The 27,053-nt window shown below is 41.0% G+C and overlaps 1 protein-coding gene across 8 annotated transcripts in view; it reads left to right on the top strand.

The window, feature by feature from the left end:
* The window catches only part of cacna1ea (calcium channel, voltage-dependent, R type, alpha 1E subunit a), a 269,169-nt gene that overhangs the window by 141,176 nt on the left and 100,940 nt on the right, over positions 1-27,053 (top strand). For all 8 annotated transcript variants that reach the window (XM_076985535.1, XM_076985537.1, XM_076985534.1 and 5 more), the window contains 7 exons: positions 7,340-7,452; positions 7,664-7,776; positions 7,962-8,093; positions 20,897-20,966; positions 21,596-21,713; positions 22,890-22,957; positions 23,048-23,139. In XM_076985535.1, coding sequence (XP_076841650.1) covers positions 7,340-7,452; positions 7,664-7,776; positions 7,962-8,093; positions 20,897-20,966; positions 21,596-21,713; positions 22,890-22,957; positions 23,048-23,139 — 706 coding nt within the window. The remainder of the gene's footprint in view (positions 1-7,339; positions 7,453-7,663; positions 7,777-7,961; positions 8,094-20,896; positions 20,967-21,595; positions 21,714-22,889; positions 22,958-23,047; positions 23,140-27,053) is intronic.

Here is a 27,053-nt window from a genome sequence, read left to right as displayed (position 1 = left end):
CGTCTACCTGGAGATGGCTGCATATACATAACAAAGGACAGGCCTGGATGGCCTGGTGCCCAGCACCTCGTCTTTTGACGAGCTCTTGGGAGCTAGTAGGGGAGTAGCACCTCGTCTTTTGACGAGCTCTTGGGAGCTAGTAGGGGAGTATGAAAATGCTTGTAGTCCTAGTGTTAAAAAGTCTTAAATGGTATTAAATTTCATTTTTGTCAAATAAGGCCTTGAAAAGTCTTATTTTGTCTTAAATTTTGAGCTAAATTTAGGGAGGAATAATTTCGTTCTGTGTTGAACCTCGGGGTGGAAATCGGTAGCCATGCAGTGCACAACCTTAGCAGTATTGCTCGCAAGTATTTCGGGCTTTACGAGCACCCGTAGTTGTTGGACTGGCAGGATGTGTGTACGTTAATGTCTGTTCGGAGAGATGGGGAAATGCAAATTTAGCCAGAAATGGTTGGAAGACCCGATATATTCTTGGTGGCTCAGAGCTGTCAGATACCAGCGAGGCTCGTCAACAGCAGCCTGCAATATTAACGCTTTGCCCTGCTGCTAGCATAGCCTGGTTTATACTTTCGCGAGTGACCGTGACCGACTCCGTACACCTCGCACGAACCTCGGCGAACGGCGGAAGCGTTCATACTTGACGCGTCACGTTCTGTGCAGTGTTGTCCGTAATTATATGTGGTAGTATAAAGAAACACCCCTCAATAACAGGGGAATTAACATTTACCTGACGACTTTTAATGTTGCTTTGTGTTTCAGGTTTGAAAAGTGCTGTAATTTAAAGAGAAAAAGTACTTAAAAATGCTTGAAATTGTAACTACTTCGTTTCACAACAAATATCTGTCTGACTGAACAGTTCTCTTGTATTACGTTAACAAATACGAGCCTCTTGTAATTCCAGGACGAAACATGAGAGAACGTGAAGACGTTAAGATTGGGCGTTTTGAAAATAAACAACCATTAAATAATGTGATGAAAAAGCAAATTATTTTGAGTATATGTATAAATATTTAACTTAATTAAGTTTAACGTGCTGGGAAATATAGAAATGGACCGTACAAGTCGTACAAGTTGAAAGTTCCATACAAGTGCTTTAATCCCACCTTGTATAGGTGTATGAACCCTGCAAACATGACTGTTCTCATTGCACTGAAGCACAGCGCGCGCGAAGTTACAAAATTTGAGAGGTGCACGACCTCGCGAATCGACAGCGCGTGAGCCCCTCGCGCATGGGCGGAGTCACCGCGATTGCGTCATTTTCGCCACACGGACCCTCGCATTTTAAGTTTTCAAGCAGCTAGTTAAATAATGTAAATAATCAGTTGGTTTTGTGCTTTATTTTAATGTGTATGATCTTCCGAGTTGGTCTTAATTTTATTTGGAAAAGGGTATTAAAAAGTCTTAAACTGTCTTAATTTTCACTTGGTCAAACCTGTAGACACCCTGAGGTCGCTCAGTCGGTGTATTGCTGAGAGGGGCAAACCTGTTTGACACGGGAACCTGAGACGAACGGTGCTCAGCCCTACGGTTATGCCGCCGAGACGTCACCCATTCGCCCCGCTGCGAGGGCTCTAATGCCGGAGATGAGGGCTCGCTAGCTACGGCTGTGCAAACCGGGCCTGCTACGCTAGCTACGCTAGCTGCTACCAACTCTCTAGGACTTTCTAAAGCCTGGATGCGCTCCTCTAAAAGTGAAATCTTCTCCGTCATATTACACATATATTACACATGACTGGAAATAACTAAGCTGTGTTTGAATTTAAAGCAATGATGGCTTTAGGGTAAAAGCTGTGAGGCGGGTTGTCCTGGTTTTAAAAGCCCTGTATCTCCTGCCAGGTGGCAGTAGTTGGAAGAGACCATGTCCAGGATGTGACGAGTCCTGTACAATGTCTATGGCTTTTTGGCGGCATCGAGATGTATAGATTTGGTCTAGAGTTGGGAGATTGCAGCCAATTGTATTCTCTGCTGACCTGATGACTCTGTGGAGTGCTTTCTTTTCTTGTGCTGTGCAGTTGCCGTACCACACACACAGTCCATACACAGAGTAAATTTTTGGGAAGGTGGTTCTTCCTAAGTATTCTCAGACAATACAATCTCTGCTGTGCCTTCTTTAGCAGCTCTCAGCTGTTCGCACTCCAGGTCAAATTATCCTCCATCTCGATGCCCAGGAACCTGAACACTGGTACCCTCTCCACACTGGTCCAATCAATAATGAGTGGCTGGATGTCCACTTTTCCCTTCCTGAAGTCAATAATTATTTCTTTAGTTTTTTGAGGGTTGAGGAGCAGGTTATTAATTTTGCACCACTCTGACAGCTGCACCACCTCGTTCCTGTAGGCCTGCTCGCCCTCCCTGTCTGATATGAGCCTGACCACTGTGGTATCATCTGCAAACTTGATGACTTTGTTGCTGTGGTGGGTAGCGACGCAGTCATATGTATAGGGGGTGTAGAGGAGTGGGCCCTGCGGTATCCCTGTGTTGAGAATGAGAGCTGTGGAGATGTGAGGACCCAATCTGACCCTCTGGGAGCGACCTGACAGGAAGTCCAGTATCCAGTTGCATACCTATGATGGGAGTCCTAGATCTGACAGCTTGGATACCAGTCTATGTGGGAGGATGGTATTAAAGGCCGAGCTGAAATCCACAAAAAGCAACCTGGCGTAACTCCCTAGCTCAGGAGTGGCCAACCCGCGGCTCGCGAGCCGCATGCGGCTCTTTGCCTGGTTTCATGCGGCTCCCCAGCCGGTCCGCGGGCTCACATGCATAAACGGGGCGACACACTGCTACATTTTCGTGGTGCGCGGTTTGTTTACAAGCCTAGCAAGCCGCTAATACTTTTAAAACTGGCGTAGTGGAAAACACGCATTTGACTGTCTTCACAGTTAATAATTTACAAACCCCCCCCCGGGCTCAACAAATTACACTCGCCCCCCTGCTCAACAATCTACACTCGCCCATGTATGATGTGGCTCTTTGCCGTAACACAGTAAGAAAAGTGGCTCTTGGTCTATGACGGGTTGGCCACTCCTGCCCTAGCTGCTCCAAGTGGGTCAGCGCAGCATGTAGTGTTGTTGCCACAGCGTCCTCTGTGGATCTCTTTGCTTTGTAGGCAAATTGAAGGTTGGCTGGCAGACAGGCAATGACATGACTCTGCACCAGCTTCTCGAAGCACTTCATGATGACAGATGTTAGTGCAACAGGGCGGAAGTCATTCAGACTGTCCGTTTTTGATTTTTTTGGCAGCGGAACAGTAATGGAGGATTTAAGGCAGGACGGGATGGTGGCTTGGGCCAGGGACTGGTTGAATATCCTGGTGAAGGTTCCTGCCAGTTGATCCACACAGTCTTTCAGCACCCGTCCAGCCACCCCATCCGGTCCTGCAGCTTTCTGTGGGTTGACCTTCCTCATCACTTGCCTCACTTCACGCTCGTCCACTGTGAATGTAAAGCTGTTGTGGTCAGGTGGCTGAGGTGGAGCTGCAGTCGGAGTCACTTCAAAGCGTGCAAAAAAGAGGTTTAGCTACTCTGCCAGAGAAGCATCTCCATGAGTGGCTGAGGAACTGCTGGATTTGTAGCTGGTGATGTTCTGAAAGCCTTGCCACATTTATCTGGTGTTGTTGCTTTCCAGATGATCCTCTATCCTCTTCCTGTATGCTGCCTTTGCCTGTCGGATACCTCTTTTAAGGTTTGCTCTAGCAGTGCTGTAGAATGTCTTGTTGCCTGACCTGAAAGCAGAATTTTGGGCTTTCAGTAGACTCTGGACCTCCCTCGTCATCCAGAGTTTGGATAAATCTATTTTATCCTATTTATCCTATTTGGATAAATCCTTATACGTTTTTCCCTAGTGACATTGTCAGTGCAGAATCTAATGTAGTCGAGGACTGCTGTAGTATGGGTCTCCAGGTCTTGGTGATGAAAAACCTCCCAGTTGGTCCACTCAAAGCAGTCCTGTAGCTGTTGGGAGGCATCCCCGGGCCACATAGTGACAGTTTTTGATGCAATGGGGGTTTGTTTAATAAGGGGGGTATATGTGGGTACCATAAGCAGAGACATATGATCAGACTGGACAAGATGTGCTAGAGGTTTAACTATAAGCCCGTGTGATGTTTGTGTACAGCTTGTCCAGTACTTTTTCTCCTCTGGTTGCACATTTAACATGCTGATGAAATTTGGGGAGAACTGCTTTCAGATCTGCATGATTTGCTCTGTTTGCTGCTGATGGCATCATACAGAAGCCCCAGGGCTGAGTTAGCATTAGCATCCGGTGGTATGTACACGACAGTTAGCAGTATGGCATTGATTTCACATGGAAGAAATGTGGGTCTACATTTAATAGATATAAACTCCACATCTGGAGAACAGTAACTAGTGACTATGGTGGTATTTGTGCACCAGTTATTGTTCACGTAAATGCACAGCCCCCCTCCTCTTTTCTTACGGGAACTCTCCTGTTGGTATGTTGTGTAGCCTGCTAGCTCAATAGCTGTGTCCGGAATTATTGGATTTAACCACGTCTCTGTGATCATCAGAACGCAGCATTCACTGATGATCTTGTCAGTTGATATCCATAATTTCCACTCATCCAGTTTATTTGTCACATAAGCATTGTGCACTCATCGTCGTTTCTGTCACCGTGTGAGTGGCACTCATATCTATTGAAAAAGACAAATGGCTGTAGTTTGGGTTAGGGTTAACCCTAGGGTTACTAACTCTAACCCTAGTTAGATAAAAAATGCACCTACTGAACTTCACTAGTGTCAGGAACAGCACGTGACCACCCGAAAGATTCCTTACACCTGCTGCTCGTTAACTCCAAAATTCACGTGTACTTAAGCTTCCCCCTCTCACTTCCGGGTTGCGAAGTATTGTTGGCATGCCACTTACCAAGCGTTATCTCTCCGTGATTGATCTCCTGTGTACTGACCTCTGCTCTCGTCCCAGACCTCGTTACCAGCCTAGACCTTGTAACCTGTCAGCCCTCATCCCCCCGGCGTGACCCTGGACCGTCCTGACCTTGACTACAGCACCTACACATCACACACACTCTGCGGAGTTATTCGCTTGCTCGAGTACTCTGTATGCACTTCAAAAATAAAAACAACCTTATTCCGCATTTGGATCCTTGTCTGCCTGGTTGGTTCGTTACAACTAGGGGCAAAAGTAGAGAAACACATCACCCCATTTCACTGGCTACCAGCATATTACAAAGCTAACTTTAAGGTATTATTTAAGGTCTATAAATTGCTGATGTAGGACCAGTGTATCTATCTGATATGCCGTTATATGAACTCGAACCAGTCTGGCTATTCTCCTCTGACCTCTGGCATCAACAAGGCATTTGCGCCCACAGAACTGCCGCTCACTGCTTATTTTCTCATTTTTGGACCATTCTCTGTAAACCCTAGAGGTGGATGTGCGTGAAAATCCCAGTAGATCAGTTTTTGAAATACTGAAAAACAATCATGCCATGTTCAAAGTCACTTAAATCACCTTTCTTCCCCATTCTGATGCTCTTCTTCTTTCAATTGTATGTACATCTGTCTCTGGTTATTTGCGCTTCTAGGTACAAGTCTGTGCATTGAAAATAAAAGTATCTACCAGTGGCAGCTAACCCCTTACCCTAGTGGCAACTACCCCTTAACTCTAGTGGCAGCTAACCCTTAACTCTAGTGGCATCTACCCCTTAACCTCTTTTACAATTTGCGCCCCCTAGCGATCCCGTCGCCGGGCAAAATCTGTTTATCCACACAAAATAATTAATATCGCCGAAAATTCTTAAAACGCAAACACAACACACTGATTGTATTTTTTTTAAACTAGTATAACATCCTGCATACCGATTTTCAGCCATCGACAAGCAACTGTTTTCAAGAAATCCCCTTCTGGACACACCGTGTTTACAACATGTGGTTTACACGTGCAACTTGACTCGCCATTTAAATTGTCCTTTTAAAAAGTATATGAAGTAAGATGACTTCATGTTTTGTCACCTAAAAATCGTGTACTAATAAGGCTTTAATTTAAGACCTTAACATCGTATATCCGTTGTGGATAAATACCTTAAAAAGCTTGCTCACCTCACTGCAAAATTTTGCGTAATCCACTTCCTGAATGAGACGCTCCGACAAATCTGCCCCCTAAGCGTCACCGAAGCATTTTGAAAGCTGATTTGTCCTCTTATTACAAAGCTGAAGGGGTTCTGCTTTGATTTGAGTGGTTTTTATTGGTCAGAAGGGGGGTAGTGACTTTGAATGACAGATTTTACAACCTCTCCCCCGGCGAGGTGCGAAGGGGCGGGGGGGGAGGGTGAACCTATAAGCCCACAGAGACAAGCTGGAGCCTTAGAAGTGATTGAAAGCTGTTCTAACCAATAGTTTACCTCCTTCTGAAGCTAACCAGCCCTCATTTGCCATGATTGGTCAATTATATTTTTACTAACCCTAACCCTAACCCTAGCCCTCGGAAAGTCGCCGTTCATTTTCAATGTCGGTCCGCTAGCATAGCAACATAAGCTAACCTTTGCTAAGCTCCCCAGAACACACTGTTCGGCGAAACTGAAGCAGCCGTGGATTATTTTGTTCGTTTTTATTCCGATTGCAGATACTTTCGAACATAAAAGGATTACTTTGTATGGAATATATGAGCAATTTTCGGAATTTTCGCCAACCCGGAAGTGAGATGGTACGGGTGTGTATCGGGTGTGGCATATTTGGACAGGGTGTGGTGAACTTGACATTCCTTGGAACAAAGTGAAATAACTTTGCAATGCTTGCATGGATTTGCTTCATTTTTTCTGTGTTATTAGAAAAGACTATAGCGGAATATATTGCAAATTTATAGACAGTATTGAATAACTATGTGAATATACATGCTTGTGATGCTCAAGTTCAAGTGTGCATTTCTGACATTCCTGGCATATTTGCATGTGCGATAGAGGCTCAAAAATAAAACAAACCAAGGAATATGATATTGAAGTGTATCAATATGTTCCCCCAACTGTCTACTTCAGTTTGAGCCATGAATGACCATTTTCATATATGTACAACTTGAGATATCTAGTTTTATAGTGGACTATGTCAGGCATCTTAGGAATTTTAAAAATGGCCGCTGGAATGTAGCTGCACAAAGGCAGCTAATCCCTTACCCTTGTGGCGGCTAACCCTTAACTCTAGTGGCAGCTAATCCCTTACCCTAGTGGCAGCTAACCTCTAACCTTAGTGGCTCACCAGGCCTTATTGATCTGGGAGGCCTACTTGGTTTGTAATTATCAAGTGGAAACAACACTATATAGAACTATGGAACTGTAATATCCCCTTTCTGATTGTATTTGTCTGTTACAGATTTTGCTGAATTCCTGTTTCTGGGCCTGTTTCTGACTGAGATGTTTCTGAAGATGTATGGTCTTGGTCCACGACTCTACTTCCACTCCTCATTCAACTGCTTTGACTGTGGGGTGAGTCACAGCATCTACCCACAATTCTCTCTTCAACTCTTCCTGTTCTATTACTTTACTGAGCTAAATTAACTTTACAAATCAGGAGTGTCATGTTAGTGGCACTTCACATCTGTGCCACTGTATCTCTGCTGGATGACAGTAATGGATTCGCTTAGAATTACTACAGCAGTTGGGTGTGTGTGATGTCTTGGTTGTGTGTGCTCTGCAGGTGATTGTGGGCAGCATTTTTGAGGTGATCTGGGGTGTGTTCACACCTGGTGTGTCTTTTGGGATCAGCGTTCTCCGTGCCCTCAGGCTACTGAGGATCTTTAAAATCACCAAGTGAGTTTGGGCTGGGCTGGAATAGAGACTGGACTACCTGTACTACAGGCTATGGTGACAGGCTATGTCCTGTAGATATACTGCATATGTCCTGTAGATATACTGTGTATGTCCTGCAGATATGCTGCGTATGTCCTGCAGATATGCTGCGTATGTCCTGCAGATATACTGTATGTTTGTTTCAGATACTGGGCGTCTTTGAGAAACTTGGTGGTATCTCTGATGAACTCCATGAAGTCCATCATTAGTTTACTTTTCCTCCTTTTCCTTTTCATTGTGGTTTTTGCCCTGCTGGGTATGCAGCTGTTTGGGGGCAGGTGAGACATATTATTATTATTAACAACAATACTAATATAGCTTTAAAAATTTAAAGCATCTAAAAGTGCTTCACAAAAAGAGTAAAGCAGGTGAAATTAAACAATACAGAGCACAAAGGACAACAAAAGGAAAATTAAAATGTAATGAGGAAAAAGTAAATAATAATTAAAAAGAAATTATTAATAATAATTAATCATTTTAAAAATTAAATTTTTTTAACCAAAAGAAGTGCTAATAAAAAGCTAGGCCAAATACGTGCATTTGTAGCTGCTAAGAACTAGACACCAATTTAAGGCTACAGTGAGGAACATAAGTATTTGAACACCCTGCGGACTTTGCATGTTCTCCCACTTAGAAATTATTGAGGGGTCTGAACTTTTTATCTTAGGTGCATGTCCACTGTGAGAGACATAATCTTAAAAAATAAATCTAGAAATCACAATATATGATTTTTAAAATAATTTATTTGTGTGTCACTGCTGCAAATCAGTATTTGAACACCTGCCAATCAGCAAAAATTCTGGCCCTCAAAGACCTGTTTGTCCTCAGTTAGAGCATTGAAGTTGGGTCGTAGCTGGATCTTTCAATATGACAATGACCCAAAGCACACAGCCAGGATAACCAAGGAGTGGCTCTGTAAAAAGCATATCAAGCTCAAACTCCGTGTTTATTTGCAGCAGTATCACACAAATAAATTATTTAAAAATGATACATTGTGATTTCCGGATTATGTCTCTCACAGTGGACATGCACCTAAGATGAAAATTTCAGACCCCTTCATGATTTCTAAGTGGGAGAACTTGCAAAGTCGCATGGTTTTCAAACTTATTTTCCTCACAAGATATTCCACACCTTTGGTGCATATTAACAAAAACTTCAACAGTTTTTGTGGCTTGGGTCAGGTTTTCTAAAATCTTTAAAGTCTGCGAGGAATGATCTAACTCTTGGTATATTTCCTCAGTGACAGAAAATATAATGATTTTATAAATGTAAAGCTTAAGTTAATACTCAATACTTGGCAGGCTGTCAGTGGCAGTGGTATCATCTGCCTTTACAGAATTGAATATCATATGTGCAGCTATGGCAACTGGTGCCATGGTTTTAATAATGTGACCAAATGGTAGCAAATATAATGACATATATATATATATATATATATATATATATATATATATATATATATATATATATATATAATATAATGAGCCGTGTGGTATACACTACTGGATTAAGATATTTCCAAAGGTGCCAACCCAGTCTCTGAGGTTGAGTGTATAACTTCTATGCATGCAATTGCAGACAAAAAGCAGCAATGAACATGTTGAAAAAGGGTTACAGGTTAGGATTAGTGTGACAGGCAGGGAGTGCAAATGAAAAAGGAAGTGATCACGCCAGTCTCAGGGAAAAGGTCGGATTTATTGATGAGGTGCGCTAACCAAAGACCTGTGACACAATCCAAATTAAGGGTATAATAACCAGCTGTCAACTGGTACAAAGACAAGACATACAGGGGTTGGACAATGAAACTGAAACACCTGGTTTTAGACCACAATAATTTATTAGTATGGTGTAGGGCAGGTATCACCAAATGGCGGACCGCGGTCCGGATCCGGACCCGAACGCCGTCCTGTCCGGACCCAATCACATTCCTGATTAACTGGATACGGACCCAAATGGCAAAAAAATTTTAACGGGAGACTATATTTTAAACCGGAGAATTTATTTTTAGACGAGTGTTACGTTCACCACCCATTTGAGGGGTTCAACAACTTTCGTTCGCCACCGCGGACCCGGACCTAAGGTCTGAACTATCTGCCAACAATGGACCGCGGAAAGATTTAATTGATTACCCCTGGTGTAGGGTCTCCTTTCGCGGCCAATACACTCTAAAAAACATTGGGTTGAAATTGACCCAAATTGGGTTATTTTCACAACTCAGCACTGGGTCAATATTGGACAAACACAGCATTGGGTAGAATTGACCCAGCACATTGGGTTATTAATTTGACCCAGCATTTTGGGTCAAGCATTTAACCTAAATGCTATGTCATTTTAACTAGAATGCTGGGTTAATTGAACGCAAGTTTGGGTTGTATTTTGATTACTTTTAAATGTATAATTTAGACATTACCTTAACACATACTTTACATATTATATATTCTTACAATTAAAAAAATACCACTTTTAAGCACCAACAATAATTATAATAATTACATTTATTATATAAAGCACATTTCTCAATGACAACAACAACAGCAGCAAGCACAACAACAGCAACAACAACAACAGCAAACATAATTCATATTCAAAACATTCAACATATTCAAAAACATTCAAAATATTAATTTCTCAAAAATAAAAAAAGACAAAAGAAATAAAAACAGGTAACACACACATGGCGTCATTTTGGGAGCCGTCACTGATCTGTGGCAAAAATAAATGCCCGCAAGAGTCTTATGGAGGGAGATTCCTGACCTGGTAGCTCATAAACGACAGTCTGCAGAAACTCCCACACTGAAGAACACTGCCGGGGGTAGTTTCTATCAAATACAAAGAATGCCTTAACACACATCAACGGCTCCCACGAGTGTGCTCTGCTCCATAGCTTGTCCATTGATGACCGCAAAACACTGGGAACAACGCTGATCATCACCTATGATAAGATAATCCTTTATTAGTCCCATGTAGTTACAGCAGCAAGGGGAGAGCAAAACAGAGTAAACAAATATTAAGAATCTAAATAATTATAAATAAAAGTCAAAAACAAAAATTAAGACACATGAAATCTGCATTGTACATACAAATACTGCACATTGGTATGTCGGTACACACCTAGAGCCAAAACAAATGGGTATGGTCTTGTGGCCTCGGACACGTATTCCACCATATTAGTCCCAATTTGTTGTAAACATAAAAATTGAAACATAGAATTAGTACTATTATCTTACACCTTAATTCTAACATGATGAAATAATCCATTTTGATCAGGGATGTCCTAATCTAAGTTTTCTGTCCTTCAATTTGAAACTGATTATTGTAACACTGAGCATCAGCTGACATGTTCAAATGTTTGCATATGTAACAACTATAGAATTTAGTCTAGAGAGAAACCTGTTAGCTTTTAATGTGACACATTTTAGTGATGCATTTCTTTTTAAATTACCATTTGCGTTTGATAGTTTACAACTGCAACAACAAATTGATATTAATTCAATTAGTTGGCTTGACATGTTACACCCTCAACAGAAAAATAAAAACCTCATCAAAGTGAGAAACTGTTAAAACTGCTGTTAATTTGAGGTAGCAGTCTAGTTTCTCACCATGATGTGACTTTTCCGCTTTTTTAGTTTAGTATAGGGCAGTTATAAGGGCAGTCGACTGAGTTATGAGCTGATTTTTTGTCTAAACTGAATGGCTAAATTGGCTGAAGTGTACTTACTAGTTCTTAGGTTCTCAGGTCTAATGCTGCTAGTCCACACAGGCATCCACTTCTCTGCAAGCTTCCCAGCACAGGCTGGGTGTAGAATGGCAAAGTCCTGAGCAATCTATAGACAATTTTAATTGTATTACTTTTCCAAGTAAATTACAGATAACATTCAGTAATTCTGACTTACTATCAAGTATGGTGACCATATTTTTGTTTGGGAAAACCAGGACGGGGGGGGGAGGGGGGCGCGAACGTAAGTTGTCGAGCGGGGGGGTGGCGAACGTAAGTTGTCGAGCGTTGGGGGGGGGGGGGGGGGGGGTCTGTTCCCTTTCACGTGGGGAAAGGGTTGTTTAAAATGACCCAAGTTCACTAACGTAGCAGCTGGGTTGTTTAAATAACCCAGCATTTTTTAGGGTGTACAGCGTCAGTTCATCTTGAGAATTACATACACAAGTCCTGCACAGTGGTCAGAGGGACTTTAAGCCATTCTTCTTGCAGGATAGTGGCCAGGTCACTACATGATGCTGGTGGAGGAAAACGTTTCCATGACTCGCTCCTCCAAAACACCCCAAAGTGGCTCAATAATATTTAAATCTGGTGACAGTGCAGGCCATGGGGGATGTTCAACTTCACTTTCATGTTCATCAAACCAATATTTTACCAGTCTTGCTGTGTGTATTGGTGCATTGTCATCCTGATGCAATGTTGAACCATTAGATGCACATGGTCCTCCAGAATGGTTCGGTAGTTCTTGGCAGTGACACGCCCATCTAGCACAAGTATTGGGCCAAGGGAATGTCATGATATGACAGCCCAAACCACCACTGATCCACCCCCATGCTTCACTCTGGGCATGTAACAGTCTGGGTGGTACGCTTCTTTTCCACACCATAACTCTCCCAGATGTGGGGAAAACAGTAAAGGTGGACTCATCAGAGAACAATACATTGCTATCTTGGTCACAGATGTGCCAGCAAGACGTGCATCAACAATTTGTCCTCTTTTGAACTCTGGTATGTCACCCATAATGTTGTGTGCATTGTAATATTTTGAGCAAACCTGTGCTCTTATCCTGCTAACTGAACCTTCACACTCTGCTCTTACTGGTGCAATGTGCATTTGATGAATATTGGCCACCAGGCTTGTCCAATATGGGCATGAATCCTCCCACACTAAAATGACAGTTGTTTCGGTTTCATTGCCCAACCCCTTATATAGACAAACGACCCTCAGGTGGGGGCCTGCTGATAGGCCCCACTCACCTGAGGGAATAACACAACGCAACAATAACAAGACAACTGCTGCTGTGGACGAGGCCGACTGGCAGAGGTGGCCCTTCATATCATGTTAATAGGATTAGAGATTAGGGTTATGGTTAGAGATTAATAGAGTATGGAGAGGAAACAGTGCCAAATTGAAATGTAATCCCTACTAGGCAAAAATGGAAATGCAATCCACAAAATGCATTGCCTTTCCATACAAACATGCAGAATACGTGCCAAAATGAAATGCAAAAGCACTATTACATTACATTTCAATGCACTTTATCTCTTTATTGAAAAATAATACACAAGAATTTGCATTCAAAACCAAAACGCTGAATTTGTGCCAGAATTGAATATAATACAGCTCGAAATGTAATCACGGCACAGAGGTATTGCTTTTCACCGTACGGTATTTCAGACATAAATGTCTCCTTTAAATGTAATGATCACGAGATTGATTTAAACACTGATGTGATGAAAACATGCCACAATGAAAAGTAAAAGCTCCAGTGTGTGTGGATTTGCATTTAAAGAAAGAACGCTGAATTCGTGCCAGAAGCCACCTTGAAATGAAATCGACTGAACGTCATTGTATTCCACTGTGTGTCTCTGCGAAGCTGTATTCACCAGAATGAAATCTAATCACTGTCCAATAGGAACGCTCGCCTGAATTTGTGGCGGGGCTTAGATTCCAGTCAGAAGCAATCGCTCGTAGTTGGACTTGAAAGCAGCAGAAATGTCTTTTCACGACAGAAAAAAGAGGAAATAAACAGTCTAATTGGACAAATTGAGGCTGGTGCAGTTACAGACGACTACGTGCTTAATTTAATTAAGCTGAAGGTGCTGGACAATATTGAAAATGGACCTTGAAAGTACCGTACATGTGCTTGAATTCCACCTTGTAAAAGTGAATGAACCCTGCAAACAGCGCTGAAGAGCGGAACGCGACCTCGACACGCCACAGCGGAGCCCCGCGATTGCTACCCGTATTTTCCAGATTATAAACCGCTACTTATTCCCTCACGCTTTGAACCACGACTTATAATGAGGTGTGGCTTTATTGTAAATGTTTCTTCACCCGTCAGGGGTGGAACAGAAAGTTAATCAGGTGGTAGGACAAAGTTGTAAATCAAATAAGAAAGTGCTCATTTTCATTTAACACATGCAAGCAGCAGGCACGACGGAGAATTTTTTTCAAACGAATGTGTTGTGCCAAATTCCGACTCCCCTCGTTTGCACATGCATAAAAGCGCTACAGATGATATTCGGGAGTTACAGTGATTTTAACTTAGTTCATTGAGCACTCTAGTTTTGTCCTAACTAGATATTTAGACATAATACTGCTGTAATACTGCAAAGTCGTGGTCAGAGGTGAACTTCGTATAGCCAGTGTGTATTTTATTTATTTAAAATAATTAACACCCTTGAGCCAGTGTGGCTTTGGACATAGATAATTCCGTGCCGTTTGCTGTGATGGATAATTAAAGTCTAGCTCTTATTTATGCATAGAAACATAAATCAACAATATAATCTGTAGCGTCTTTATGCGCGGATAAACGAGTGGAGTCTGTCAGGCACCGTTCAGAAACTGATCAGTTCAGTTAACTGTACAATGAGTCCCCGCTTAACAATGGGTTTAGAGACTGACATGTCCGTCGTAAAGCAGCTTTCGTTGTTAAGCGTGACCCTAGATTTAGATACGCTTTGATCATACAGTATAGAAAAAACTAACAACGTTCTTGTGCGTACAGCGTGAGAAAGAGTGATCGCATTGCCGAGATGGGCTTATCGTACACAACACTCCACTACAGTCCACTACACTCCACAATCTTCGCAGTTTGAGATTCGTTTGGTTACTTATTCGCAGCTCCTTATTCGGCGGCTGAAGTTGGTTCCTTATTCAAAAAGGTTGTGTTAACGAAGCGTGTTTGCTGCGCACTTTGTTTAAAAGAGATAGATTAAACAAACGAGCATAGGAGCATACATTTAAGAGGTTATTGTTTCCCATACTGATTTTGTGAATGTAGAAAAAAATATATATAATGAAAGCATTCCTTATGTAAAATGGTTTCTAATTCAAGTCGTTCCAACTGTACGCGATTTGTACATGATGATTGAGTTCGTCAGCATTTCTAACGTAAGGAAACATATTCTTAGATTTGTAAACTAAAAACACAGAAATGCTATTCTAGAACACAAATGAATCGGAAGAAGAAATACAAGCACACAACATGGCATATTGAGCAGTGGGCATATAGGTGAATGGATTTAAAGGGGCAGTTTCAGATGCTTATTGAAGGCCTTATTGATGGTGGGCCAGAGAAATAACAAATGCATCATGAAGAACAGGTCACTCCCTAAGAGATGAACCTGATTTTATCCTGATCCAACATCATTTAATACCTCAAATCTAACTGGAAACCAGTGGTGGACGAAGTACAGCAATTATGTACTTGAGTAAAAGTACAGTTACATTGCATTGAATATTACTCAAGTAAAAGTATTCACCTCAATTTTTTACTTGAGTAAAAGTACAAAGGTATCTGCCTTCAAAAATACTTAAGTATTAAAAGTAAAAGTAAAAACTTTTTTTTCTTAGCGTCACATCAAAACCCATAGGCCTACTCGATCAACAAGTGAACAACGAAACAGTGCCTTACATACTCAAAACTATATTATATTTAAGTAAGTATTTTATTTTTCATTTATTTTGGTTGTCAAAAAACAAATAAAACACCATCACAACTGATAAAAATCAATAAAAACACAACTGATAAATCATTCACAATAAACATTACATTTGATGAAACATTACCTAAGTTTTGAAGAGGCGATACAGTATATGAAGATGTTATACGTTGTCCACCACATGGCGGGACAGGGAAGCTTAGCACCTAGAACTACAGGGTTGCCAATTCTCACGCATTGAGAGTGAGACAGGCGCATTTGACTGTCTTCACACGCTCTCATGCCACATATACGATTTCCCATGCCGAAAAAAAAATCTAGTGTATTTACCTCTGATCCACATCTATGATTCAATGAGTTACTAGTTCGCTCTGGGGCCAACCACTGGCGATCGATTGATCGCGATATAACACTTAATTTGTGTCCATTTTACACCCAAGGCCAACAACTTACGTTCGCCACCACCCTTCAGGTTCAAACCTCACTCCAAGTGATCTTGAAAAGTTGGCAACCCTGGAACTAGAACTGTGTGCAGCCCAACCAACTGAACTCATAATATTAAACTTGGCCGAATAATTCATAATAATTAATATAATATAAATAAATAATTTTAATAATTTAGCTTCGCTCATATTTGCTTGCCTCCCCTCCCTCATAGGAATGAACTGGAGAGGCAGTATTAACACGGAAAGGCATCGGCATCTTACGTAAAGTTACGCTGGCATATGCCATAGACATCAGCATCTTACGTACAGATATCAGTAGCATATGCCATTGACATCGGCATCTTACGTATAGATGTCAGTGACACATGACAATGACATTTTGTTTTCAGACACTGGCATGTGTCTAGGCCTGTGTCATTTGACTTTGTGCCTACGTTTAGCTTGCACACAGATGTTTATGCTGCTTAAAAGTTATTTGAAAACTACTGAAAGTCATTTATAGGTGCCAGTAGAAAGTATGTCGCCATATTGTTTTCCTCTTGGGAAAGACCCTAGGACCATATTAGATGATGCCGGTGTTGTGCCGAATTCATACTCCTCTGCAGAGTCCGACTCCCCTCGTTTGCATGCACTTAAAGACGCTACAGATGATATTGTGCGATTTATGTTGTTTCTTTGCATAAACCTTAACACGGACGAAAGTGGCGATCGTAAAGGCCCCAGAGCACTGCGTTTTTTCATTAGCTTTTAAACTGTCTAGCATAAGACCACCAAACAAGTTGTATTAAATTACGTGCATTCTAAACAACAACCTCTTGAATTTGTATTAATAACTTTTATCTCCATTTGTGTTTGGCAGTTTTTGTTTAAAAATTTCCATTGCCATTGATTCAATTACCCAACACACATTCTTGCCTATGCAAAGTAGTCCCCTTTATTATAAGGATGAGCTCAACATCACTACCATATTTTCAATAAAAATACAAACATTCAAAGCTACTGAAATGTATAAATAAGGTATACATACACACCAAAGAGTTGTAGGTTGTTTAAGATGCACTTTATGTAGTATAATACAATTTATTTGTGGACTTATGCTGGACCGTTTAAGCTATTGAAATAAGATATTAACTGACCACCACAAATAGGTGCAAGGTGTAAATACCCAGCTAAGATTTGGAGATTGTCGTACATCATGCACTTTATGTAATACAACTTGTTTGGTGGTCTTATGAAGGACCGTTTAAAAGCTATAGAAATTATTGCAAAAAAGAATGCGCAGTGCTCTGGAGCCTTTATGACCTCCACTTTCGTCCGTGTTAAGGTCATTGACAAAATATAATTGCTCAAAAAACTTATTTTACGTGTAATAAAAATTCAAAGTTTGTCGTCCGGCCCGTTCACTTACATGGGAATGGGCGGAGTTAAAAGTTGTACTGCAGCCAGCCACTAGAGGGCAGCTGACACACGGAGGCTTCACTTTTCACTCGTGTCGTCCAGTCCACTTATATATACGGTCTCTGGTTAATACCGCTACTGGAGAATTGCGAAGTTCGCTTCGCTTGGCCAAATTCACGTGTATGTGTCTCCGGCTTTAACGTTTGATGTGGGAGTCTCCTGTGTTAAACTAGCGCTTAGCATCTCCACAGATTGCAATTTGGGTACTAGCACACTGCTTTGGATAAAAGCATCTGTTAAATGTAGTGTATTTCGATGTGATATAATTAACCAAGGTATTTGAACCACCCTGTTGGTAGTACTCATCTAATGGCGAACTTACCTCGATGTGTATTTTCAAGTTTGACGGCGAGTTCATAAATGATGACAGCGATGTGTTCTTCAGAATGCAGAGGAGACACTTGAAGGAATACGAATCATTTTTCTTTTCGAGGAATTCAAACATTTGGGCTAAATAAGGCCAGGAGTGTTGGGGGAAGCCATCTGTTGCAGCCATGTCAGATCCTCAGCCATTTAGCGTACAAATCTTAATCTCTTACTGAGCGCTGATTGGTTATAGTCTGTGACACGGCACACTTTGACCTGTCGGTATTTTATTAAGCGTTGATTTAAAAATAAAAAAGGAACGATATGTTTCTGTAAATGTAGCGAAGTGAAAACTAAAAAATTTTGCATTAAAATGTAGTGAAGTAAAAGTATAAAGTCTTACCAAATAAAATTACTTGAGTAAAGTACAGATACATGGAAATGTTACTTAAGTACAGTAACAAATTACATGCAACACATGCATCATACGAAAGGCATACAGCAGGCCTCTGAACTTGCCACTCTGAACCATTTCCCCTGTGCGCTTTACTCAATATGCCATGTTTCCTGTTAGATTTGAGGCATAAAATGATGCTGGGCCAGGCCAAAATCAGGTTTCTCTTACAGAGAGCAACCTTTTATGTATGATGCATGTGTTATTTGTCTGGCCCGACGCCTTATAGGCATACAGCAGACCTCTGAACTTGCCCATCTGAATCATTTCAGTGCGCTTTACTCAATATGCTGTGTTTCCAGTTAGATTTGAGGTATAAAATGATGATAGATCAGGCTAAAATCAGGTTCCTCTCTTAGGGAGTGACCTGTTCTTCATGATGCATTTGTTATTACTCTGGCCCACCATCAATAAGCCTCTGAACCTGCCCCTTTAAATCCGTTCACCTATATGCCCACTGCTCAATATGCCATGTTGTGTGCGGGTATTTCTTCTTCCAATTAATTTGTGTTGTAGAACAGCATTTCTGTGTTTTTAGTTTTCAAATCTAAGATTATTTTTCCTTACTTTAGAAATGCTGACGAATTCAATCATCATGTACAAATCACGTACAGTTGGAACGACTTGAATTAGAAACCATTTTAAAAAGGAATGCTTTCATTAAATTTTTATTTTCTTTTTTCTACATTCACAAAATCAGTATGGGAAACAATAACCTCTTAAATGTATGCTCCTATGCTCGTTTGTTTAATCTATCTCTTTTAAACAAAGTGCGCAGCAAACACGCATCGTTAACACAACTTTTTTGAATAAGGAACCAACTTCAGCTGCTGAATAAGGAGCTGCGAATAAGTAACCAAACGAATCTCAAACTGCGAAGATTGTGGAGTGTAGTGGAGTGTAGTGGACTGTAGTGTACGATAAGCCCATCTCGACAACGCGATCACTCTTTCTCACGCTGTACGCACGAGAACATTGTTAGTTTTTTCTATACTGTATTTATGATCAAAGCGTATCTAAATCTAGGGTCACGCTTAACGACGAAAGCTGCTTTACAAAGGACATTTCAGTCTCTAAACCCATCGTTAAGCGGGGACTCATTGTACGTTTAACTGAACTGATCAGTTTCTGAACGATGCCTGACAGACTCCACTCGCTTATCCGCGCATAAAGACGCTACAGATTATATTGTCGATTTATGTTTCTATGCATAAATAAGAGCTAGACTTTAATTATCCATCACACCAAATGGCACGGAATTATCTATGTCCAAAGCCACACTGGCTCAAGGATGTTAATTATTTTAAATAAAATATACACTGGCTATACGAAGTTCACCTCTGACCATTATGTCTAAATATCTAGTTAGGACAAAACTAGAGTGCTCAATGAACTAAGTTAAAATCACTGCAACTCCCGAATATCTGTAGCGTTTTTATGCGTGTGCAAACGAGGGGAGTCGGAATTTTGCACAACACGTTCGTTTGAAAAAAATTCTCCGTCGTGCCTGCTGCTTGCATAAGTTAAATGAAAATGAGCACTTTCTTATTTGATTTACAACTTTGTCCTACCACCTGATTGACTTTCTGTTCCACCACTGATGGGTGAAGAAACATCTACAGAAAAGCCACACCTCATTATAAGTTGCATGGTTCAAAGCGTGAGGGAATAAGTAGCGGTTTATAATCTGGAAAATACGGGTAGCAATCGCGGGGCTCCGCTGTGGCGTGTCGAGGTCGCGTTCCGCTCTTCAGCGCTGTTTGCAGGGTTCATCCACCTTTACAAGGTGGAATTCAAGCACATGTATGGCACTTTCAAGGTCCATTTTTAATATTGTCCAGCACCTTCAGCTTAATCAAGTTAAGCACGTAGTCGTCGGTAACTGCACCAGCCTCAATTTGTCCAATTAGACTGTAGACTATTTCCTCTTTTATTCTGTCGTGAAAAGACATTTCTGCTGCTTTCAAGTCCAACTACGAGCGATTGCTTCTGACTGGAGTCTAAGCCCCGCCCCAAATTCAGACGAGCGTTCCTATTGGACAGTGATTCGATTTCATTCTGGCACGAATACAGCTTCGCAGATAGAGACACACAGTGGAATACAATGATGTTCAGTCGATTGCATTTCAAGGTGGCTTCTGGCACGAATTCAGCGTTTCTTTCTTTAAATGCAAATCCACACACACTGGAGCTTTTACTTTTCATTGTGGCATGTTTTCATCACATCAGTGTTTAAATCAATCTCGTGATCATTACATTTAAAGGAGACATTTATGTCTGAAATACCGTACGGTGAAAAGCAATACCTCTGTGCCGTGATTACATTTCGAGCTGTATTATATTCAATTCTGGCACAAATTCAGCGTTTTGGTTTTGAATGCAAATTCTTGTGTATTGTTTTTCAATAAAGAGATAAAGTGCATTGAAATGTAACGTAATAGTTCTTTTGCATTTCATTTTGGCACGTATTCTGCATGTTTGTATGGAAAAGCAATGCATTTTGTGGATTGCATTTCCATTTTTGCCTAGTAGGGATTACATTTCAATTTGGCACTGTTTCCTCTCCATAATACAGCTTAGGGTTAGAGGTTAATAGAGGTTGTGTTTGGAAGTTAAAGAAAAGACAGTGGTTGTATTTGGATAGATTATAGCAGAGTCAGAGAAAAACAAATAATGTGTTTTCAGGCCATTAGACGGTTTGGCAGGTGTCTTGAATAAAATGAAATGCAGACGCTGGTGATGTGTTTTCACTCTGCAGGTTCACTTTTGAAGACTACACTCCCACCAACTTCGACACATTTCCAGCTGCCATAATGACAGTGTTTCAGGTACGGCCCCAAATCAGTACAGCAACACACACTGAAGAATATGAGGCAGGTTAAACCATAAAATCATCCTGCCTGCTTCTGTTTGCTTCAGTGGCTATTAGACTAATTATGCTAGCAATTTTAAAAAGTGTTCATGTTAATTTATGGACTGCTTTTGTCCAGATGACTTGCAAATCACAAGTACTTTGCAAATTAATTGTAGAATTAGTAAAACACATGAACTCATGCTGCATTTTAGTCATATCTAAAGTAGGGTGACCCACCGGGGGGGGGGGGGGGGGGGGGGGTGTTTGCGAACGTAAGTTGTCGAGTGGGGGGGGGGGGGGGGGGGGGGGGGGGGGGGGGGTTGCGAACGTATGAGGCTCAACTGATGAGGCTCAGGGATTCCGTGTCATACAGCGCCGTGCTCAGGGTCCTAGTGCCTGTAGAATTAATGGCCCGATTAACGTAATTTAAAAACCAGGACATTTCCACAGTTTTAAAAAATATCCCGGGACGCCCGGGACAGGACGTGAAATACGGACATGTCCCGGGAAATACGGACGTTTGGTCACCCTAATCTAAAGTCAAAATGTACAATAAAACAACATATGAAGATCCAAAATTAACACTGCTGTCTGTGTCTGTAGATCCTTACTGGTGAGGACTGGAATGAGGTGATGTACAACGGGATTCGCTCTCAGGGTGGTGTGAGAACAGGAATGTGGTCGTCAATATACTTCATCATCCTCACATTGTTTGGAAACTGTATCTTTTATTATATGGGCTGCTCTAATTAATTGTGTAGATTCTAATATGACTGCATAGAAAACCAGTAAATTATAGGGACTTGGACATCTTGGACATCACATTTAAAATAGTTTTATTAGATGCAGCACAATATAACTAAAAAAAAGATGCCTAAATTGTCAAATTTGATCAAGCCAGTCCAAAGATATTTACATTTAAATCGGCCCTATTTTTTATGCAATTAACCTAAATCTTGTGATCAAGAAATGTGCGCTAGTTTTAGCATGTGGCCATAGTTGCCAGGTTCGCGGTTTTCGCGGTTGAAAATCCAGCCGTGGGTAAAAATTCTGGGGTCGTGGGGTGCGGTTTGGGCTACTTTTGAGTTGGGCTACCGCGGGAGTTACAAGTCAACACTAAGAATCGATCACGATATAATACTTAATTTGTCTCCATTCTACACACTCGCCACCCCCCCCCCCCCCTCATCAACTTTGGGCTAGTTTAGGCTGCTGAAGGGCAGGTTTTACACTGACTTTGTGCGGGATATTTTTACAGGACTTGGCAACCCTGGCTAGTTTTAGCATGTGGCTAGTTGGCCCGCCGTTATCATGGTTCATCGGACCAACACGTTGTCTTGGGAGCCTTAAAATCTACCTTAAACTGTACAGACTGGGATAAAACTTCAGGAAACAATAAAAAAGAATATAATGTAACGGTCCACGTATCTATTAATATCTTTTGAACAGTCCCACAATGTTTTTGAACGGTCCAAACGTGAAGTTAAAATTCAACCAGGCTCAAAAAGAAACAGAAGTGCGAAATGGGAATTCTTCTAACGGGATGAGAGAAAGTGGATATTCAATTATGTCATATTACCAAACCTCTGGGAAGAAACCTCCTACAAACCGATGAAAACAGCGATTGTTTTTACCGCGCGCTTGCGATGACTGATTTCGCTTAGACAGCGCGACCGGAGAAAAATGGCCGCTGCTCAATCATTATCATGCGGAAATATCCAAGTCCCTATAAATTATATCAGTATAACAGCTACTCTGAAGCTGTGAGGGGCTGTCCACACAGTAAAGGGTCAGTCCCAGAGTTAACCCTAGAAATAGAAAATTTGTATACCATTCAGATCATTTCTATGTTCATTCAAATTAGAAATCGTTTCTCAACCTTTAACAGAACCACTAGACACTCTTCTTAATGTGTTCTTGGCCATTGCAGTTGACAATTTAGCTAATGCCCAAGAGCTCACAAAGGTTTGGTTCGTTTTAATACAAACCTCCATTTCATGTAGTCTGGGTGGAACCCCTGTTCATTACACAGTCTTGTATCTGATCATTGTCAAGGATGAAGAGGAGGCAGAAGAAGCATTCAACCAAAAACAGGCTCTTCAGAAGGCAAAAGAGGTCGGACCCATGTCATCCTTCATGTCTTCAGAGTAAGTGTCTGCAGTGCATCTCTGCCGTGTTCTTCACATAGAACATAATGTTTACTGTGCTAACACCAGAAATGTCTGCGTTTCTCTTAAATGACTCTGCTGTTCAAAAAGCACTTACCTGTAATTTAGAGTGAGGAAATGTTCTGAAGAACATGTTAGAATTAACAAATTCATTTTTAAGTTTCTTTTTTTAAGTTGTTATTGTAATTTCCCATTGTTAAAAAGTGACTGGTTAAAATTTGCCTTATAATTTCTTGTTGGATTATTTCTTTTAGATTCTAGAGTGAGGTTGAGGCTGTGATCAGGCTGTGGATTAGTATAAATCATCACATGTATCTGGACTATGTGGATTAGTGTAAATCATCATTTGTATCTGGCATAAAATATATTGCCAAGTTCTGTTTGTAACTCAACCTTGAAGTGAAATCTAACTAGTCAGGGACATTTTGAACAATGTGTCCCTATCGATAGATCACATCTAGGGTTAGGGCTTAGGTTACGTAAGGGGTTAGGCGTTAGGGTTAGGTTTGGGTTAGGGTCAGGGTGTAAGGGTCAGGGAGTAAGGGTTAGGGTTAACCTCACCCTAACGATAGATTACATTTGATCACCTTATTCAGCCCATTGCTCACAAATTAACTGTAAATTTAAAGACTTCCCAGCAAAGATGAATTTGTTATCATAGATCTGGCATCGCTGGTATGACAGTACGGATTATTGAGCCTTATTGAGCCTTCAAATATCTCCACATCGGCCCTAAATGATTCTGGGGGCACTAGAACCATGAGAGGCTTGGATTGGTGTTGGCATCAGAACTCCACAAACACTTCTGTCAGTGGTAGAGAAGCTCTGGGTGATATTGATCTGAGCCTGAAGATTGAGGATTTAGTGCATCTTAACAGCCCTGAGACGAGACTACACACATGCATGTCTGCAGGAAATTAACCACTGCATGGCTGTAATGACACACGTATGACACTGAGCATGTAATAATTGGTAACTTCAGTGTAATATTATTTCTCTGAGTAACAAAACCTTGATTTTTAATATTCTACCGCATGAGTACAGGTAATTCATAGTGATGAGCTGGTTGACCTGCACCCTCCTGCTGTTGTGAAGACTGAATTTGAAACCCTCCTTACCCCGTTTAAACAGTTCTTAATCCCCCTTGCCCTGTTAAAACAGTACTAGTGTAAAGGCAAACCCTTTAGCTCACGTGAAGCAATTGTGATTAGTTGTGCACAATGTTTAGTCCGATAATTATCCACTTTTCACTCCACTGGACATTTTAAAACATAAAACAAACTTTATTTTTACATTTCCACAAGTACAATTATCAAATAAAATGCAGGCCATGGTAAGAAAACCGTGTGCTTCCACAATTGACAGCTCCACACTAACTCCTCCCAGCCCCACTAATCCTCCGCTTTCCACCCAAAATAACATTTATCATAAAGAGACAGTACCCATTTGTATTGAGACTGCAGTACCACACAATAAACCAACATATACGGAAACTAAATTAACTAGTTTAAACCTAATAATACACAAACTGAAAAGTGTCTTGTTCAATAAGAACATCTTAAACCAATAACCACATAAAGCTAATTACTGGTAAATAAACATACAGCTTTGATCATATGTAGTACTTGGCCCTACACCTAGTTTAAACAGTGCTAAACATTCCTCACCTAGTTTAAGCAGTACTAAGCCCCTCCTCATCTAATTTAAACAGTGATAAACCTTCCTCACCTAGTTTAAGCAGTACTAAGACCCTCCTCATCTAATTTAAACAGTGATAAACCAGGCTGTAACTATTGAACATTTCATCATTCCCATGATTACCATGTACTGGGAATGCACATCCAGCTAAACTGCAAGTCCTCCTCTTCATGATACATAAAGATAGAGAACAGGCTCTCACTCACCGTGTGCTTATTTAACCCTAAAAAAGCGGTGTCCTGCTGGCCTACAATGACTTTACAGTTTAGTGCTTCCTGCTTCTTTGCATTGTAAAAAACAACAACTGGGACTTACTCATAATGTTCAAATGCATCAACTTTAAACTCTATAATCACTTTGATAATTAGAGGTTGGTTACAGTAACTAAAAATTGGTTACAGTGTCAACCTGAACCTGTCTAACTTACAGGTAGACCTGACTGCAGTGTGAGTCAACCCGCACATCACTAGTAAACAACACTTTCATTCACTCTCTAAGGTTTGGCATGTCTCAGTGTGGTCTGCTTCGGTCTGAACTAGGATAGGTGATGGAGGTTGTTGGGTTGGAGGGGTAACTTCGACCTGCCTTGTCTCTGAGCTGAGATTATCAACAGTAGCCTGGAAGATCAAACTTGACTGCACGAGTGGTGTTTGGATCCTGCATGTAGAAGGAACAGGAGCAACCACTGCAGCATGGCTGAGACTGTTGGAGCCCAGCGCATGTTTCTAAATAGCATGACTTATGGACATTAGCATGACTTATACAGTATAAAACTCCTCTTTTTTGACTTGGAAGACTCTTTTTTTTCATTAAATTGTGTTTGTGTTATGTCTTGATGCTTTAATGCTTCTGCATACAGTATATATATACACACGTTTATAAATGTCTTCTGGATGTTCCATGTTTCTTCCTGTCTTAATGTCCCACAGATGTCCAGAACTGTGTGTCTCCCTGATCTGGTGCCCCATCCTGTTGCCATGTGAGCGTGTGAAGCTTTACTGCCCAGTCACCCAGGCCAAAACTCCTTCAGATATGAATCCTTCAAACTGGGAAGTGATGTAATAAGATGTGGAAATGGAAGGAATTAAATATTTAGTATAAGTCTTACAGTTTTTCTCAGTCGATTTGGTTCGTTTCTCACATCATGATTTAAATTCATAATTCTTTGTTTTTGTCCCAAAAGCAAATATTTAGGTCAGTCAATTTGCCAGTGCAATCAGAGTATCTAGTCTGTGTGCCATTGCCTATGAACAAGGCAGTCAAAATAATTAGTCATGTTGTCAGTGCAACTGTAAGTCACAGTCAGTGTAGACTGTAGGCTAATAATCTGATGGAAACTAGCTAAGCTTTTGATTTCAAGAACACTGCACATTCTGTGGTATATCAAATACATGTTACACACATACAAACTTACATGGAACACAAAGTTACACATGACTGTATGTGGGCGACTGATAGCAAGAAATTGGACTGGAATCAAATTTGTACAGCAATATTGTTTGATTGTATTGTTCACACTGCAATTTGTTGACAAAAACAAATCTGATTGAAATTCAGAAAAGCCAGACAACTGACTGGAAAAACTGCAAAATTCTAAACTTATTCTACACATTCAAAACAACCTGAGCACATACAACCTCCTCTTGCTGTATGAAAATGGAACCTCTGCTACCCCTATGAGCTAGTCTTGATATCCTATATGGTATAAGAATGCAAAAATGCAAAAAAAATTAATAACATGTTAGAATTTATGTCAGTGTGCAGCATTACAGCAGAGAGCATATTTCTGAATTACATACATGTTTTCTCTATGAAATGTTTGATGATTGAAGACACAGTTGTTCTTCCAATATTCGGCTGCACCCAACGACCAGCTTCAACCATTGTAAGACCATGACTTACATGTAACACATGGTCCACAATTCTTGCCCTTATTTCACTGTTTTTGTCCCCTCAGCCTTACCCCTCTACACTACACAGATTGACTGAACAATTTTGAGAATTGAACTAGTTGAACTAGTGAGAGTAGGGAGTAGGTGGAGGTGAGCTTGGAAAGATGTAGATATGCTTTGAAGAGCAGGGGAATGAAAGTGTGCAGGAGTAAAACAGAGTACAGTACATGTGTGTGAATGACAGGGCAGATGGTGGACAGGTCCAGTTACAAGGAGTTGATTTGGTTAAGGTTGACGAGTTTA

Source organism: Brachyhypopomus gauderio, unplaced genomic scaffold (genome assembly GCF_052324685.1).
Source record: "Brachyhypopomus gauderio isolate BG-103 unplaced genomic scaffold, BGAUD_0.2 sc40, whole genome shotgun sequence".
In the NCBI taxonomy this organism is placed as follows: domain Eukaryota; kingdom Metazoa; phylum Chordata; class Actinopteri; order Gymnotiformes; family Hypopomidae; genus Brachyhypopomus; species Brachyhypopomus gauderio.
Note: the sequence above shows the minus strand (reverse complement) of the source record. Positions and strands in the feature narration are given on the sequence as shown.